The sequence below is a fragment of the Tetrao urogallus genome (genome assembly GCF_951394365.1).
Source record: "Tetrao urogallus genome assembly, chromosome: 15".
NCBI classification, from domain to species: Eukaryota; Metazoa; Chordata; class Aves; order Galliformes; family Phasianidae; genus Tetrao; species Tetrao urogallus.
Genome location: NC_136828.1, coordinates 6,228,604 through 6,241,428, shown reverse-complemented (window position 1 = coordinate 6,241,428; position 12,825 = coordinate 6,228,604). Strand labels below are relative to the sequence as shown.

Genomic DNA, 12,825 nt, shown 5'->3' with positions numbered 1-12,825 from the left:
GATTTATGTAAGGGTCCTGAAGAGATCAGAGCATGGAAAGATTCAGGTGACGTGTAAAAGTACTTCTGATTTCCCCACCTCCCAATCCTCTGCCGTTTCTTTTTTACCCACACGGATGATGGGAATTTGTTTCATGAAAAAAAAAAATCACAATGAAATTTACAACATCGTTACAAAATAGCATAGAAAGACAAGGATAAAGCAATCATGGAGGAAACACTGACATTAGCACAAATGGCATTAATGATCCTGTCATGAAACAAGCAGTATATTTTAATGCACTTCCTTCTCAGTGCTCCAATTCTTTTGAGATCAGTTAGTTTAAGCATTGACAAGAATGACTTACTTTAAAACACAGTATGCTTTGAGTATGTTCTAACTGACAATTCTAATTGGATGTGTAAATGCTGATATTAGAAAATATCTAGATGAGCATTTACTGTTAGTTATTACAAAAGTATCACAGTTTGGATAATGATGATAGGAACAGTCATGTGCTGTTTTTCCCACATCTGTACACATTTATTCACTCCAGAATTGTTGATAATTTGAATTTGAAATCCTAACCTCTTTCCAGGTAAGAGTTCTGTCCCTGCCCTGGAGGACAAACTGCTTCTTGTGTGCATGCTCCTTACGGTACACAATGCACTATTATTTTACTACTAGGCTTTAATGCATTTCATCTAGGCTTCAATTAATTCTTACATCATTTTTGTTTCACCAGTAAGAAGTGTATTGGCATTTTAAAAAGAAAAAAGCTCACTTATGTGGGGCATAATGTTTAGCACTTTGCAGATATGTTGTTTGTTCCCCCTGAGACTGTAAGGAGAAGCGGACACAGAAACAGTTTGACAAAGTAAAAGAAATGTAGAATTAGAGAACAGGATGGAAGACGGAGCAGGCGAGTAAGAGGTTACTAACAAACATCTTAATGCAAAAATGATCAGCTTAGTAAGTGTGATTGCTCTGCTGGGTTGTATATAGAATAGTTACAGGTGCAATTCACAGAGGAGCATGCAAAAAGCAAAGAATGAATGGCAGTAGCTATAGCCAATTATAAACCTTTCCATAATTCTGATAAGGTCATGAACCATAACTTTGAGGCTTAGGTCAGTCCTAATATTGTTCACCTTATCATCCATCACCCATTGCAATTGTTTCAAGTGTTTTTCTTAGACATTGAGAGGAAATCATCATTTAAATTGTTTGGGAGCCTGTCTGAATGTGTGCATTGTGCATGTGCTGGCACTGAAGGAAGATTATTATCCTTTGTGGATGGGGAGTGGCAGGGTAATCACACTGATGCAATACTGGAAAGTTTTACTCATCATGACACCATTACAGAGACAATAATATTTTGTGCTTTTATAACCATTGCTGTGCTCTTTATCATATTAGTTTATTAACAAAGCCACAAATAAATAAGCAGAGCAGCGGGGAAGTACCAGTACACACTGTGCATACCAGGAAACATGTCAGGGAAAATAACAGAACACCTAAGAGTGATTCACAGATGCATTCTCCTACTCCTGGATGGCAACTTCCTGCTGACAGCAGGTCTGCTCGATTGCCTTCAGGAAATAGCATGTTAAAATATCTGCGTCAAAAGTGAAGTTGTGCCCTTCTGGAGAGCGTTACAGCTCCTGGGGGGGCAACAAGCTGTAACTGTGGCTCACAGATACTTGAAGTTAGAGGTCAGACTGAAGAAATGCAGGAGCCAATTTTACAGGGAGCAAAGGTGAATCACAAAGTATAAGAGGGTGGAGTAAGGTTTTCAGCATGTGCTGCACTACTGTCTCTTTACATATTTGTATTAAAATCAGGCGCAAAAGAAAATCCAAAACAAACAAACAAGCCCATCAACATATGACACAAAATGATGAGATTTCTGACTGGAGAAAAATAGGGTTTTCAAATGCTTTTTTATCTCACAATCGCTAAAAGATTTATCCAAATAAATTGAATGTAAGTATTTTATCCTCATTTGACTTGGTGGTAAAAGTCAGGTCATTAATGATACAGTGTTAGGGATACAGTAGCTGGTAGAAGGAAATCTCGATTCACAGGACCAGGCATCTGAAATTCCCTGCTGGACTCTCATTCCATCCATGAAGTGTCTGCCTCTGTGTCCTGCCTGTCACTCACTGAGCTCCTTTGCTTTTCCACTTTTCAATCAGCACAGAACTTACTGAGCCTGTTCGGTCAGCAGTTAGCACCTCACATTCACACCTAATACAATTGCCTAAGATTCTGAAGGTTTTTGCTTCACGATCTTTACATTCTTTAGTTATGTACCTGTGCCGTGCTAACTGAATACAGTACTGATAACAAGACCATCACTGCAGAGATCATTGCAGTTGGAGAGATACAATGACATAATATTCATGTTAGAAAATAATATAATCTGCAAATAATAATGCACCATTTTGTAGATGTTCTAGGCAGACATTTTTGGCATGATTAGTTTCCTGAGCCTTGAAAAAACCCTGCAATAGCATGTGATGTGTACGCCGTTCAGATTTAGTACTCAGTCTGCTCTAGAGGAACCAGTGCCAGCAATAAAAAAGGAACCACAGCTTTAAATGTCAGCATTTGCTGCAACAGAGTGACGAGATTAAAGGAATGTGAAAATAAAATGCTAATATAGAAATGTCTTAATAACGAAGCATTGTAAAATAAATGCATCACATTAATGTGATGTTAGCGTAGATGATGTAGCTGGTACACACATACAACTGAAACAAGCCCTGTACTTTCCTCAGGTAGCTTCTGACAAATACCTCTTCTGTGAAGAATTTCAGTTACAAGAACCACATAAGGCTTTGCATTCACTTCTGCCTACCCTGGTGTTTAGCAAGCACTAACAGGCAGTGATCACCACAGTGAGACCTGTTGTTGAAGGCTGTGGGACTGTAAGTTTTTTGGAATAGAGACACCATTATATAGTAATTAACAAGATCTGAGTATTCTCAGTGCTCCTTCAGGTTTTTTTATTGCTTGTAAATACCTTAGCATAAATAAGGGAACAAGCCGTTCTGCCATCTGAAGGCAAATCATGTTGTTAGGTGAGTGAGCCATTGCTGAACTACATAGATGTTAAAGCTGGACATTCCCTCCTAAGTCCACCTATCTTGGCATCAAGCAGTTCACATAAATCAACCTCCAGATACTGAGGAGGAGGATAAAGGTTTAACCATGACTGAAGCCCATTCAGTGTTACCAGTTTAAAGGATCAGGCCTTCTGTGGTCAGTTTCCTCAGTTTCTGTGAGGACGGGGAGTGTTAAGAAGCCTACTTCTCTCTTGAAAGAATTTTTATCTGAAAAACTTCCCTTTTTTCCAAGGAATGTAGGCTGGTACGCTGCTAAGTAACACTTCCTGTGAAGAGGAAGATGTCCCAAAATAAGCTGCTTGATTTATTCTGCAGTTCCTAAATAACAATTAGAAAGTTGTCCTTTCTGTGTAACGTTCCAGGTTAATGGTGGCACAGATCAACCACAACTGCTTCGGCAAGAGATGCAGTTGGGTGACTGGAATTTCTGCATATTGTTGGCAGCAAGTTAGTTTTATTCAATGTTAGTCTTGCATTTATTACACTGATGAAAAATACCTGCTTCAAATGTGGTCTTGTGTCTTAAGACTGTATATGTTGGAGTACGAGTGCTCCTCAGCACATCTCTGCACAGTGCTCCACAGCACACAATAGATTCTGCAAGAGTTGTTTGTGTTGTCAGTATCCTCACTCACATCTGCCACTTGACAGGACTGCTGCTAGAATCTGCAGTTTGCTCAATACATGATTTTCTGAAAGATTTTGTAGAGAGGGGGCTCAAAGCCAGGCAACAGCATGAACCAAAAGAATGAGCCGAGTGCTTTTGTCAGCAGGGACAATAAACCCTGAGAGGAGTGCCTGGGGTGCGCAGTGCCAAGGCTGATCACCAGTGGGGAAGGCAGGCACTGCACCAGCACACAGCCTGCCGAGCTGCTGACAGCTCTCCCTGCAGCCCTAAAACACCCACTTACAAGAAGAGGTTTGTTAGAAACCAGCTGGCTTTTTTCTTCTTTTTAACAGAACTTTCAGTCCAAAAGAGCACAGAAGATTATAGGAACAGAAGGGAACAAAATGGTTTGTTGTCTAAAATATCAGACTTCTCCCTTTTCCAAGTTTCTGTTATGATCTCAGTATTTTGCAATCATTTTATCAATTGTTCTATGCAGTTTTTGCATACATAGCAATGGATATAAAAATACAGCATAAAGAAGCTAAGTATAAATACCTCTAAGCTCCCTCTCCTTCAAATATTGAGCTCACAGTATATTTGCCTGGAGAGCTGACCAAAGTCACGAGGGTTATTCTGTGCACACACCTGGCTACAAAACCAGCAGGAAGACAGGCAGTTAAACAGGAGGATGCTGGTAGATAATAGTGGTCTATTGTGGTAGGCACATCTGGGATCTAACTTTTCCTCTTGTTTTGGAAATATGGTAGCTTACGAGCCTTAAGGGAGAACAGAGAAATCCTTACAGAAAGCCCATGAGAAACTATTCCTCATCATAACAGATGTAAGCTGAGAAGGCTTCAGAACACCTTTAGAAAATATGACGTCAGTAACGTTGATTAACAGTATTCTTTCTTTGAACAGAGGAGTTAATACTTGAATTCCTAAGGAGGAATTTTAGGCAGAATGAAATAAAACATGAAAGGACTTAAACAATAAGGGTGCGTTTGTCAGATGCATGAGAAAGTGAGTCAGGGTTAGGGAGCAAAATGGAAAGATGGCACTGAATTGATGGGAAACGACTTCTGCAGCCTTCAGCTACAAAGTGCACGTCAGTAGTTTTGAACTCGTGCACATTAATCCGTGTCCTGTCTAAATTGAAAAGGAAGGATTTCTACCACCATGACAGAGCTGAAATCAAAGCAGAACTTGTGGGGTGGCTCTGGGGATCTCACTGATTTCCAAACCCCGATGCGACAAACTGGCAGAACCCTTCAATTGGCATTCATTTGCATTATTGTTGCAAGTTGCATTTCTTTTCTGGAAAGATAAAGTTTATTTCATGAAACGCCGTTTGGAGTTAAATAATTAGATCCAAATCAACGCTGTTGCTAGCTTGCTGTTATGGGCCGACTAACGCTAGGACTTATTTTAGCGAAAAAAGGAACCTGACAGCATTTTCTGGAGCATATCCAACGCTGTATCGGGATTTTTCTCGATTCTCTGGCAATTAAACATTATTTACTCATGAATTTGCATCCACAGTCAGTTGTTCTGTTTCACGTTGCAGTTACTCCAAACCAGTTGAGTGAAAGCCAGTTGTGAGAAAAAAGGGCCTTTTTTTGCTCTCGAGATTCCACACCTTCAAACACGGCACTCGCCGTTTCTGGGCTCGTTACCCACAGGCGCAGCGCCAGCGCTGAAGGACCCGCGCGTTCCAACGGCCGCGCCCGCTCCACCGGTCAGCGCGCCCCGCCCCGCTGCCCCTCCGCCCCGCCCTTCCCGCGGACATGCGCGCCGGGATCGGCGGTGACGTCACACTCAGGGCGCCGGCGGCCGCGGGTTCCTCCCCGCTGGCGACACCCAGCGCCGGGCGCGGGGAGGGGGCGGCGGCGGCGCAGGGCCCGGGCGTTGCGGCGGGGCCGCGGCGAGGGTATATGGCGGTGACACTGTCCGCCCTGGCTGCCAGGCTCTCCCAGTCGGCCGCGGCCAGGTCGTACGGCGTGTTCTGCAAGGGGCTGACCAGAACCCTCCTCATCTTCTTCGACCTGGCCTGGAAGCTCCGCATCAACTTCCCGTACCTTTACATCGTCGCCTCCATGATGCTCAACGTGCGGCTGCAGGTGGGCGGCTGGGCCGGGCGGGGGCGCCGCGGGCGGCTCGGGGCTTCGCTGGGCTTCGCTGTACGCGCCGTGACTCTCGGACGCGTCGCACCGCGCAGCTGCTCGGTTTGGAAGGGACCCGCAAGGATCGCAGAGTCCGGCTCCGCGCGGGGCCCCCCGCCCTGTGTCTGAGAGCGGGGTCCCAGCGCTCCCGAGCACCGGCAGGGCGGGCTCCGGGGCAGCGCCTTCCCCTGAACCCTGCCTAAATCTCCCCTCGGCTGCTCCTTGCTCCTCGGTCGTTGTTCGCGTAAATGCATCCCCGGCACGCGCGTCTTGACGTGTGATGGAACAATTTCCTGCTACAGCTTCTGTTCTCAAAACCGAGAGCAAGCAGAACAGAGAAAAAACGGAGGTAGCTTTAAATAATAATGTCACTGCGTACAAATGACAGCTCAGATTTAATTTGTGTCTCTCCTGTGCTGTGCTTCCACACCACATGGGACTCCCTGAACAAGTTCTGACCTAAAGACATTAATTACTAGCTCCTGTACTGTAGAGAACTTCTGTTGGTTTTGCTCTGAAATGAAAGCTTTGCGTTTTACTGGTAACAAAAGCAAGCTGTGGGCTTTCCCAACCGGCATCAGCTGCAGCCAAGAGCTGATGCTTGCTTTCTGCTCATAAATACAGCTGCAATGCAAGTTTTGACATCTGGCTGGTGGGTGAGTGCTGAAAGATCAGTCTGGTGGCAGTCTGTGACTTGTGAAAGGTAAGCTGAAAAAGGAGGTCAGAATGCAGTGTCTCATATTTTTATTTTTGGGACTCATTTGTCCTACAGTGCTGAAGTTTGATCCTGAGCCTCACTGCCAAGAGTTACACACGTAGCATAGTAATAACCTTGGTGGCTAAAAATGCCTTGCCTTTGCTTCTTATCTGTGCTGGTATGGAATAGCTCTCTTGTAACGACATCAGCTCCCCATTTGGACACAGTGAAAGCAGCACCCTTCCCTCTGCAGGCAGGTGCTCTGACCTGTTCCTTTGGAAGCTCTTCACACCATGTCCCTGATTCCAGCATGTGCTTCTGTTTACAGGAAGATAACTGGTGTTAGCCTTTAATATTATGCCTCTGATCAACCACAGACTGCGTTTCAGTTAGTAGAAGATCATACTGTGGCACAATGAATCTTTCTAGATTCTCATTTGCTGACTCACTTGGATGCTTGCTATAAACTCCCTTTTGGTAAGAGGTTAAACTGAAGCTGCAGAAAGCAAACTTGTGTCGGGTATACCTCCTGCTCCTCTAGATGTGTTCAAAGCAGGCCGTAAGGAAAGCTGTCTTTTCGGAATACTTAACATTCTGCAGTTGGGCTACTCTTTATATTAAAGAATTCTTATTTTCGATATCCTGGCACTAAGACACTGGGATCTAGAGAAAAGATGAGGCATCTTGCAAGATGAGCTTGGGATGAAAAAAAAAATGGGGTGGGGATTTCACGTAGTAACTTCCTGTATTCTTTCTCTTTAGGTCCATATTGAGATCCACTGATTTGTCACTTGTGCTGCTTGTACTATTTGGAGTCAATCGTGTTCTTCAAGCTCGTTCTGCTGTGAAATAGCAAAGCTATGCTCATCTTCTATAGGAATATGAAGAAAGAATATTTAAACCTGGAAAGAGTATGTGATGGTGGCCGAGATCGTCACAAGGCAGCAGCGCACTTGGCACACATACATTCCGTATTGAACAACTCTCAAAATCACAGTGGCAGTTTACAAAAAGAATTATTTTATTTTAACATCAGGAATTGTTCTCTCTTTAATAATATACCTCTGCCTTACCTTGGCTCAGAAATGCCTTTGAATTTGAGTGAATCAGCAGGGAGAAACTCAAATGTAGCGGCTTTATGGAAAGATTCATTGTGTCTTTGTTTTTATTCTGGGAAGGACAGGCTTGATGGGGTTTCTCACTGCATTAATAGCATTTCAGTAGTGGGCTGGCTGGAGAAAGCTTGTAGTTTTGCTGGAGACTTTAGCTCATGCTGCCCAGGAGACAACACTGCATATTTTGCACACGTGTGGCTGGGAAAGTTGCAGTGTAATCAAGAACTGCAGTTTCTGGAATTAGAAGCGAGCAGCATCATAGGGAATGAATTGCAGCTTGCACTTCCTGGAGAGCTGGAGTTGGGTGGACTTCCTGATCTCTCTTCTGCTCCAGTTGCCTCACTGAATGGTTTTACAATGGGACTCTTAAACAACTGTATTTTTCCTTATTACTTAAACCCTGTTACTTCAGAGCAAACACTTGGATATAAGAAGATGCTTTCAGATGTACTATATGTGACTAACAGTTTTTACATCGTGCAGCTAGTAATGCCTGTGCTAGCTTTTGCACTAGCAGGTCTCTGGTGTGAAGTGGTAAAGATAAAAGTGTACTAAAATTTTAATAATGACGATTTTAAATGTTAATAGGAACTTAATTGAGAGACAGAGGCAAGGCTACTGTTCAGGTTGTAGTGATAAGTAGATAGCTAAAGTAAAAATTGCATTTGTGTAATTGCTAGTAAAACTGTCTGTTGGGAATAATAGGGACTTTTTTTTTAGTACAGAATATCTGCCTTTGAGTGGAAAGAACTTCTTAATCTCAAAACTTTTGGGGACACCTCAGGTGTCCCATTAACATGAGGGTAGAACTCAATGTGACTGTTTAACGCAAATCTTTTGTTTTCTTCAGATTTTGTACTTGCTGAGTACTCTGGCTACTGTTTACAACCATTTCCAATGAAGCTACTGCTTACAGAACTGAATTCCCAGCACGAAACCACAAAGTATCAGTCCTTAAAACACTTTGAATAGGAAAGCCACTGGGGTGATGGTTTTCAGTACAGCACAGCTCTCTCCAGTGGTCCTTTTCAAGGGTGTTACTGCTCCAACTTGTACAGGAATTTGTTAGCTCCGTTGGGCTACAATAGGCACTATAAATAATTTCTAACAAAAATTCCTTGAGACAGCAATTGTTATCAGTGAAGCATAAGTAATCATTTCTGATGACTTTGGCATAGACTTCTGATTACAGGATTTAGCAAAGAATGGAGACAGCATGTTGAAATGAATACAGCTGCTTCTGAGTAAGAAACTGTAGAACATGTTCCCATGCACACATCAGTGGAGAAACTCATTGTGCAGAAGGTCAGAGTTTGAACTCTGTGTCCAAATTTTCAACGAAGGGAGTTTTGTTACAGGTAGGCTCAGGGTGCTCTGTGGACCTTCCTGAAGAGGGAGGTACTGATGTGGTGGGTTAGCCTGTGTCTGCAGCTAACTCTTCACTCTGAGTCACAAGTAGGGATTGGATGGGGACGAAACTCATGCCAGTGACTGACAGGCTAAGTGTCACTTTTGTTATCTAACTTCTCTTCAAAGCAGATGTGGTATTTAGTTTGAACTGCATTCATCTGAAAAGCTAGGGGTGTTTCTAAGTATTATTTTTAAGCACACCAGCACAGAAAAGTCCTTGACTATGAAGGTGAGATGCTGGTTAGCAGTGTGATAGGGAGATGTGCTGGACTAACTACTGGAGTGCTGAAAGTTAGGTACACTAATTCCTGTGGTGTGCTGTGTTTTTATTATCCCAGCTGGCAGATTATTTCTTCTGGATGTTAGAAGAAGTAAAAAGCCATTTGCTTTAATTTAGAAAGTAACCTTTTCCCTCGTGTCTACTTTTAATTGTTAAACTTCTAGACTTTTGGCTATGACTCCCAGTCTCAAAATTACCAGAAGCTGTAAAGTAACAATGGGTTGTGTTCTGTAAGTAAATACCTTGACAGCAATAGTTTCCTTCTAGTCAAACAGCTCATCCTATTCGCTCCCATCTCCACTACTGCAGTTTTTCATGCTTGCAGTGGTAGTACTGCAAGTGTTTATGAATCAAGATTGCTTAAGTAAATGTAGATCTAAAACCCCAAAACATAAGGCACAAAGACACTTTTCCCCAAAAGCCTGTAGCTTATTTGAATGATGATGTTAACAGTTATCTATATACAAATAAATCCTAAAAACAGCAGGCAGAGCTGTGGGTAAAGGGATGAAGATGGGGAGTGGAGCCTCTTAAAGCTGGCTTGGCTGCTTAAAGAAGTAGAAATTGTGTAACTGCAATTTGATTTCTCTAAGTAGCTGTACTGGTACAGAAATACTCTCTTGCTGCGTCGTGGGTTTCTTGTTTGTTTTTGTAAAGCTGTCCCCAAACACAGTCCACAACTGATTGCTTGAACTTCCCATGTAGAGAATCTACAGCCTGGAAGATTCCCTTCCCTGCTGTGCATCATTTGGGAGCTACGTATTTTTGGGAACCAGAGTTACGTAAAACAGAAGTTTCTTAGTACTGTAATGTTAATAGGCAAGAGGAACAGCTAAAGGCATAACATCCAGTTTTTAAATTGTCTACTATTAATGATCATATTATTATTAAAAAAAAAAGGAATAATGAGGGAAGCCACTGGTAAAGTGAAATGTGTGCGCAGCACAGCACACATTCATTTTTAGGATAGGTTATAGTACTTTGTCCTGGATTTTATTGCTTAAGGCCTAAAAGGTAACTTTTTAACTCGAAACATTCCTTTTGAAATTCAAATAAATGATACTTGTTAAGCTAAGATCTCTCATAATATACTGCACTTTAAGCTTGGGAAGGCCATAAATGGAAAACACTGTTCTTGCACTAATAGAACTGTTTCACTGATGGAGTCAATGCTCAAATGGATTTTTTTTTTTTCCTTCTCTAGGGAAGAATAGTAAGCCAAAATGATACCTGTCCTTTGCAACTATATATCAATAAAACACAACCTGTGGTTTAGGCCACTGTTCTCCCCAAAATGTTTTGATGTTAACTCATCTCAGAAGGCAGAAAATGTCTCAGAACCAGGTTTGCATGGAGTTTTGTGGCCTCAAAAAGTCATGTGTGGAACTGCTTTTCTGAGTGCATGCGGTGCTAGGGTTGTTTTGGGATGATTATAGTACAGAAAAATAAGTTTTAAAAGGGGCAGGGGATCACTAACTGAACCAGGAGTTGCCTTTTTACTTCCAGTTCTCACGCCTTGCTGTTCTGTTGCTGCAGAAAAGAGCATTTCTGCTGAGCAACTCTTGTTTTTTAGAAGTTCACTGGTCAGTGTCCAGATCCCTCCTGCACCACACAGCAAAGAGTTCTTTCTACCGCTAGAAGACAAATTAAGAAAATATGAAGTATTTAGCTAATTGCCTAATACTTTTCCACAAACATATGCTTAATGGCAGTTGACTGTATGGTATACTGCTTAAAAACAGAAAATACACTTTTAAATGTGTGCACAGAACTCTGCATGTGGGTAAAAAGCCGTATTATCGCAGTATGATGTTGGAATGCTGATGTAAACTGTTATTTACTTTCTGGCATTACAATGCAAAATGAAGCAGAGGTGTGTTGTAATTCTCAGTGTGGTAACAGCCAGTGCAATCTTAGGAGTCGTTTGTGTGCATCATCTTGCACCATGAGACAGTTTTAACTGTAGATAGTTTTCAGCCTTTTGCTTTTTCAGTGTTATTGTTTGGTGGTTTGTTTTTTTTAAGGTTGTAAAGACTGCACTTTCTTAAACTTTGCCAAAGTTTGCCTTTTTTCTCCTCCCTCGCCCCTCCTTATGTGTGTATGTGTAGATATACGCTAAAAGTATACGTTCTTTTAATTTCTGGAAGAAGTCTGTCCCTACTTGCCCAACATGTCAGCTTATTGCCAGGCTTTCTGTTTGTGTTTTTTTAATTATGGCCTGGGCCTACCTGTAACTGCCTTCTCCTCCCTTCCCATAAACTCCAACATAAGCATATGCTGAAATTCTGTTCCTTTTCAGAAACACTCCCCTGCAATTAATTATGAATAACAAATTGACAGAAACCATGCAGAGATTTAAGTATCCACAGGGTGACTGGGCTGTATGACAAGCAGTGTATCTGGCAGAGCAGTAGGGAGTCAGCATGACACTTTCCTGCTTTTTCCCTTCAAAGCGAGATGTGTTACCTCTGTCAGATGAGAACTGCGGCTGCAATTTGGGGCTCATGAAATACATTGTGGCTGATGTTTAAAAAAGCAATGATTCCGGCTTCAAGGCTGATTTATTTTTTTTCTTTTTAAGTCAGAGATACAACTTTCTCAAAAAGGCTTGCATGAGGTTTTAAGGTTTTAAGAGTATGTTCAAGAGTGTGTATTACAAAATGATGCTTCTTTCTGTGATGCACAGCCTAACTAGGAAGAAAAGGAACTCTTCAGGATTGTTTTAAATACTTGTGATTAATCCCCTCTTCGTATCTCAGACTACAAAGCCTCTAATCTTCAGTGATGAGCTGCACTTGGCTGAATTTTCAGATAAACAACTTGTTTATGAAAATATTAATACTGATGATCAACTCATATACTGAATACAAGGACACAGGTAAACTATCTGCTGGCAGTTCTTGGGAGAATAAATAATATGGCAGTGTTAGAATGATGCTATCCTCCTTTACTACCCTGCATTAAGTTAACCCTTGTAAAGTGAAATTAATTCTGTACTGCATTGCAAAATCTCAGTGGTCTTGGTGTCTTTGGAATTGGTCACACAAGAGTCAGATCAAGTAAGCAGAATGTGAAGCCCAAAAATGGTTAAAAATCAGATCAGTCTACAAGTAGCAGTGTTCTTTGGTCTTCTGGTTGTAGTCAGTTTCACCCATCAAATACAAAAATACCTGAGTGTAACACGTTTTTGTTCTTATAAGCAGGTAAATGCAGCGCGTAGTGCCTGATGATGGTGGATGAGTGTTCCATGAACCGTCTTGGCGATGGGTTGTGCTTCCCGCTGCTGAGTAACACTAATTGTAAATGCTGACACTGTAATACTTCCTGCAAACTGTGATGCTACCCGTGAAAAACAATTTCAGTCTATAGTCTTTGGCCTAACTTTTTTTTCCAGTGTGGGAGATAGAGAAGGTTGGCACAAACCATCTTTATGTGTGTCCC

The 12,825-nt window shown here is 42.0% G+C and overlaps 1 protein-coding gene across 1 annotated transcript; it reads left to right on the top strand.

Annotated features, from left to right (window-relative positions):
* Positions 1 to 5,654: 5,654 nt before the first annotated feature.
* SMIM10L3 (small integral membrane protein 10 like 3) lies at positions 5,655 to 7,362 on the top strand (the record flags this gene model as incomplete). Its single annotated transcript, XM_079542868.1, has 2 exons — positions 5,655 to 5,840; positions 7,342 to 7,362. 2 exons carry the CDS (start codon positions 5,655 to 5,657, stop codon positions 7,360 to 7,362), a joined length of 207 nt encoding a protein of 68 aa, XP_079398994.1.
* Positions 7,363 to 12,825: the final 5,463 nt, after the last annotated feature.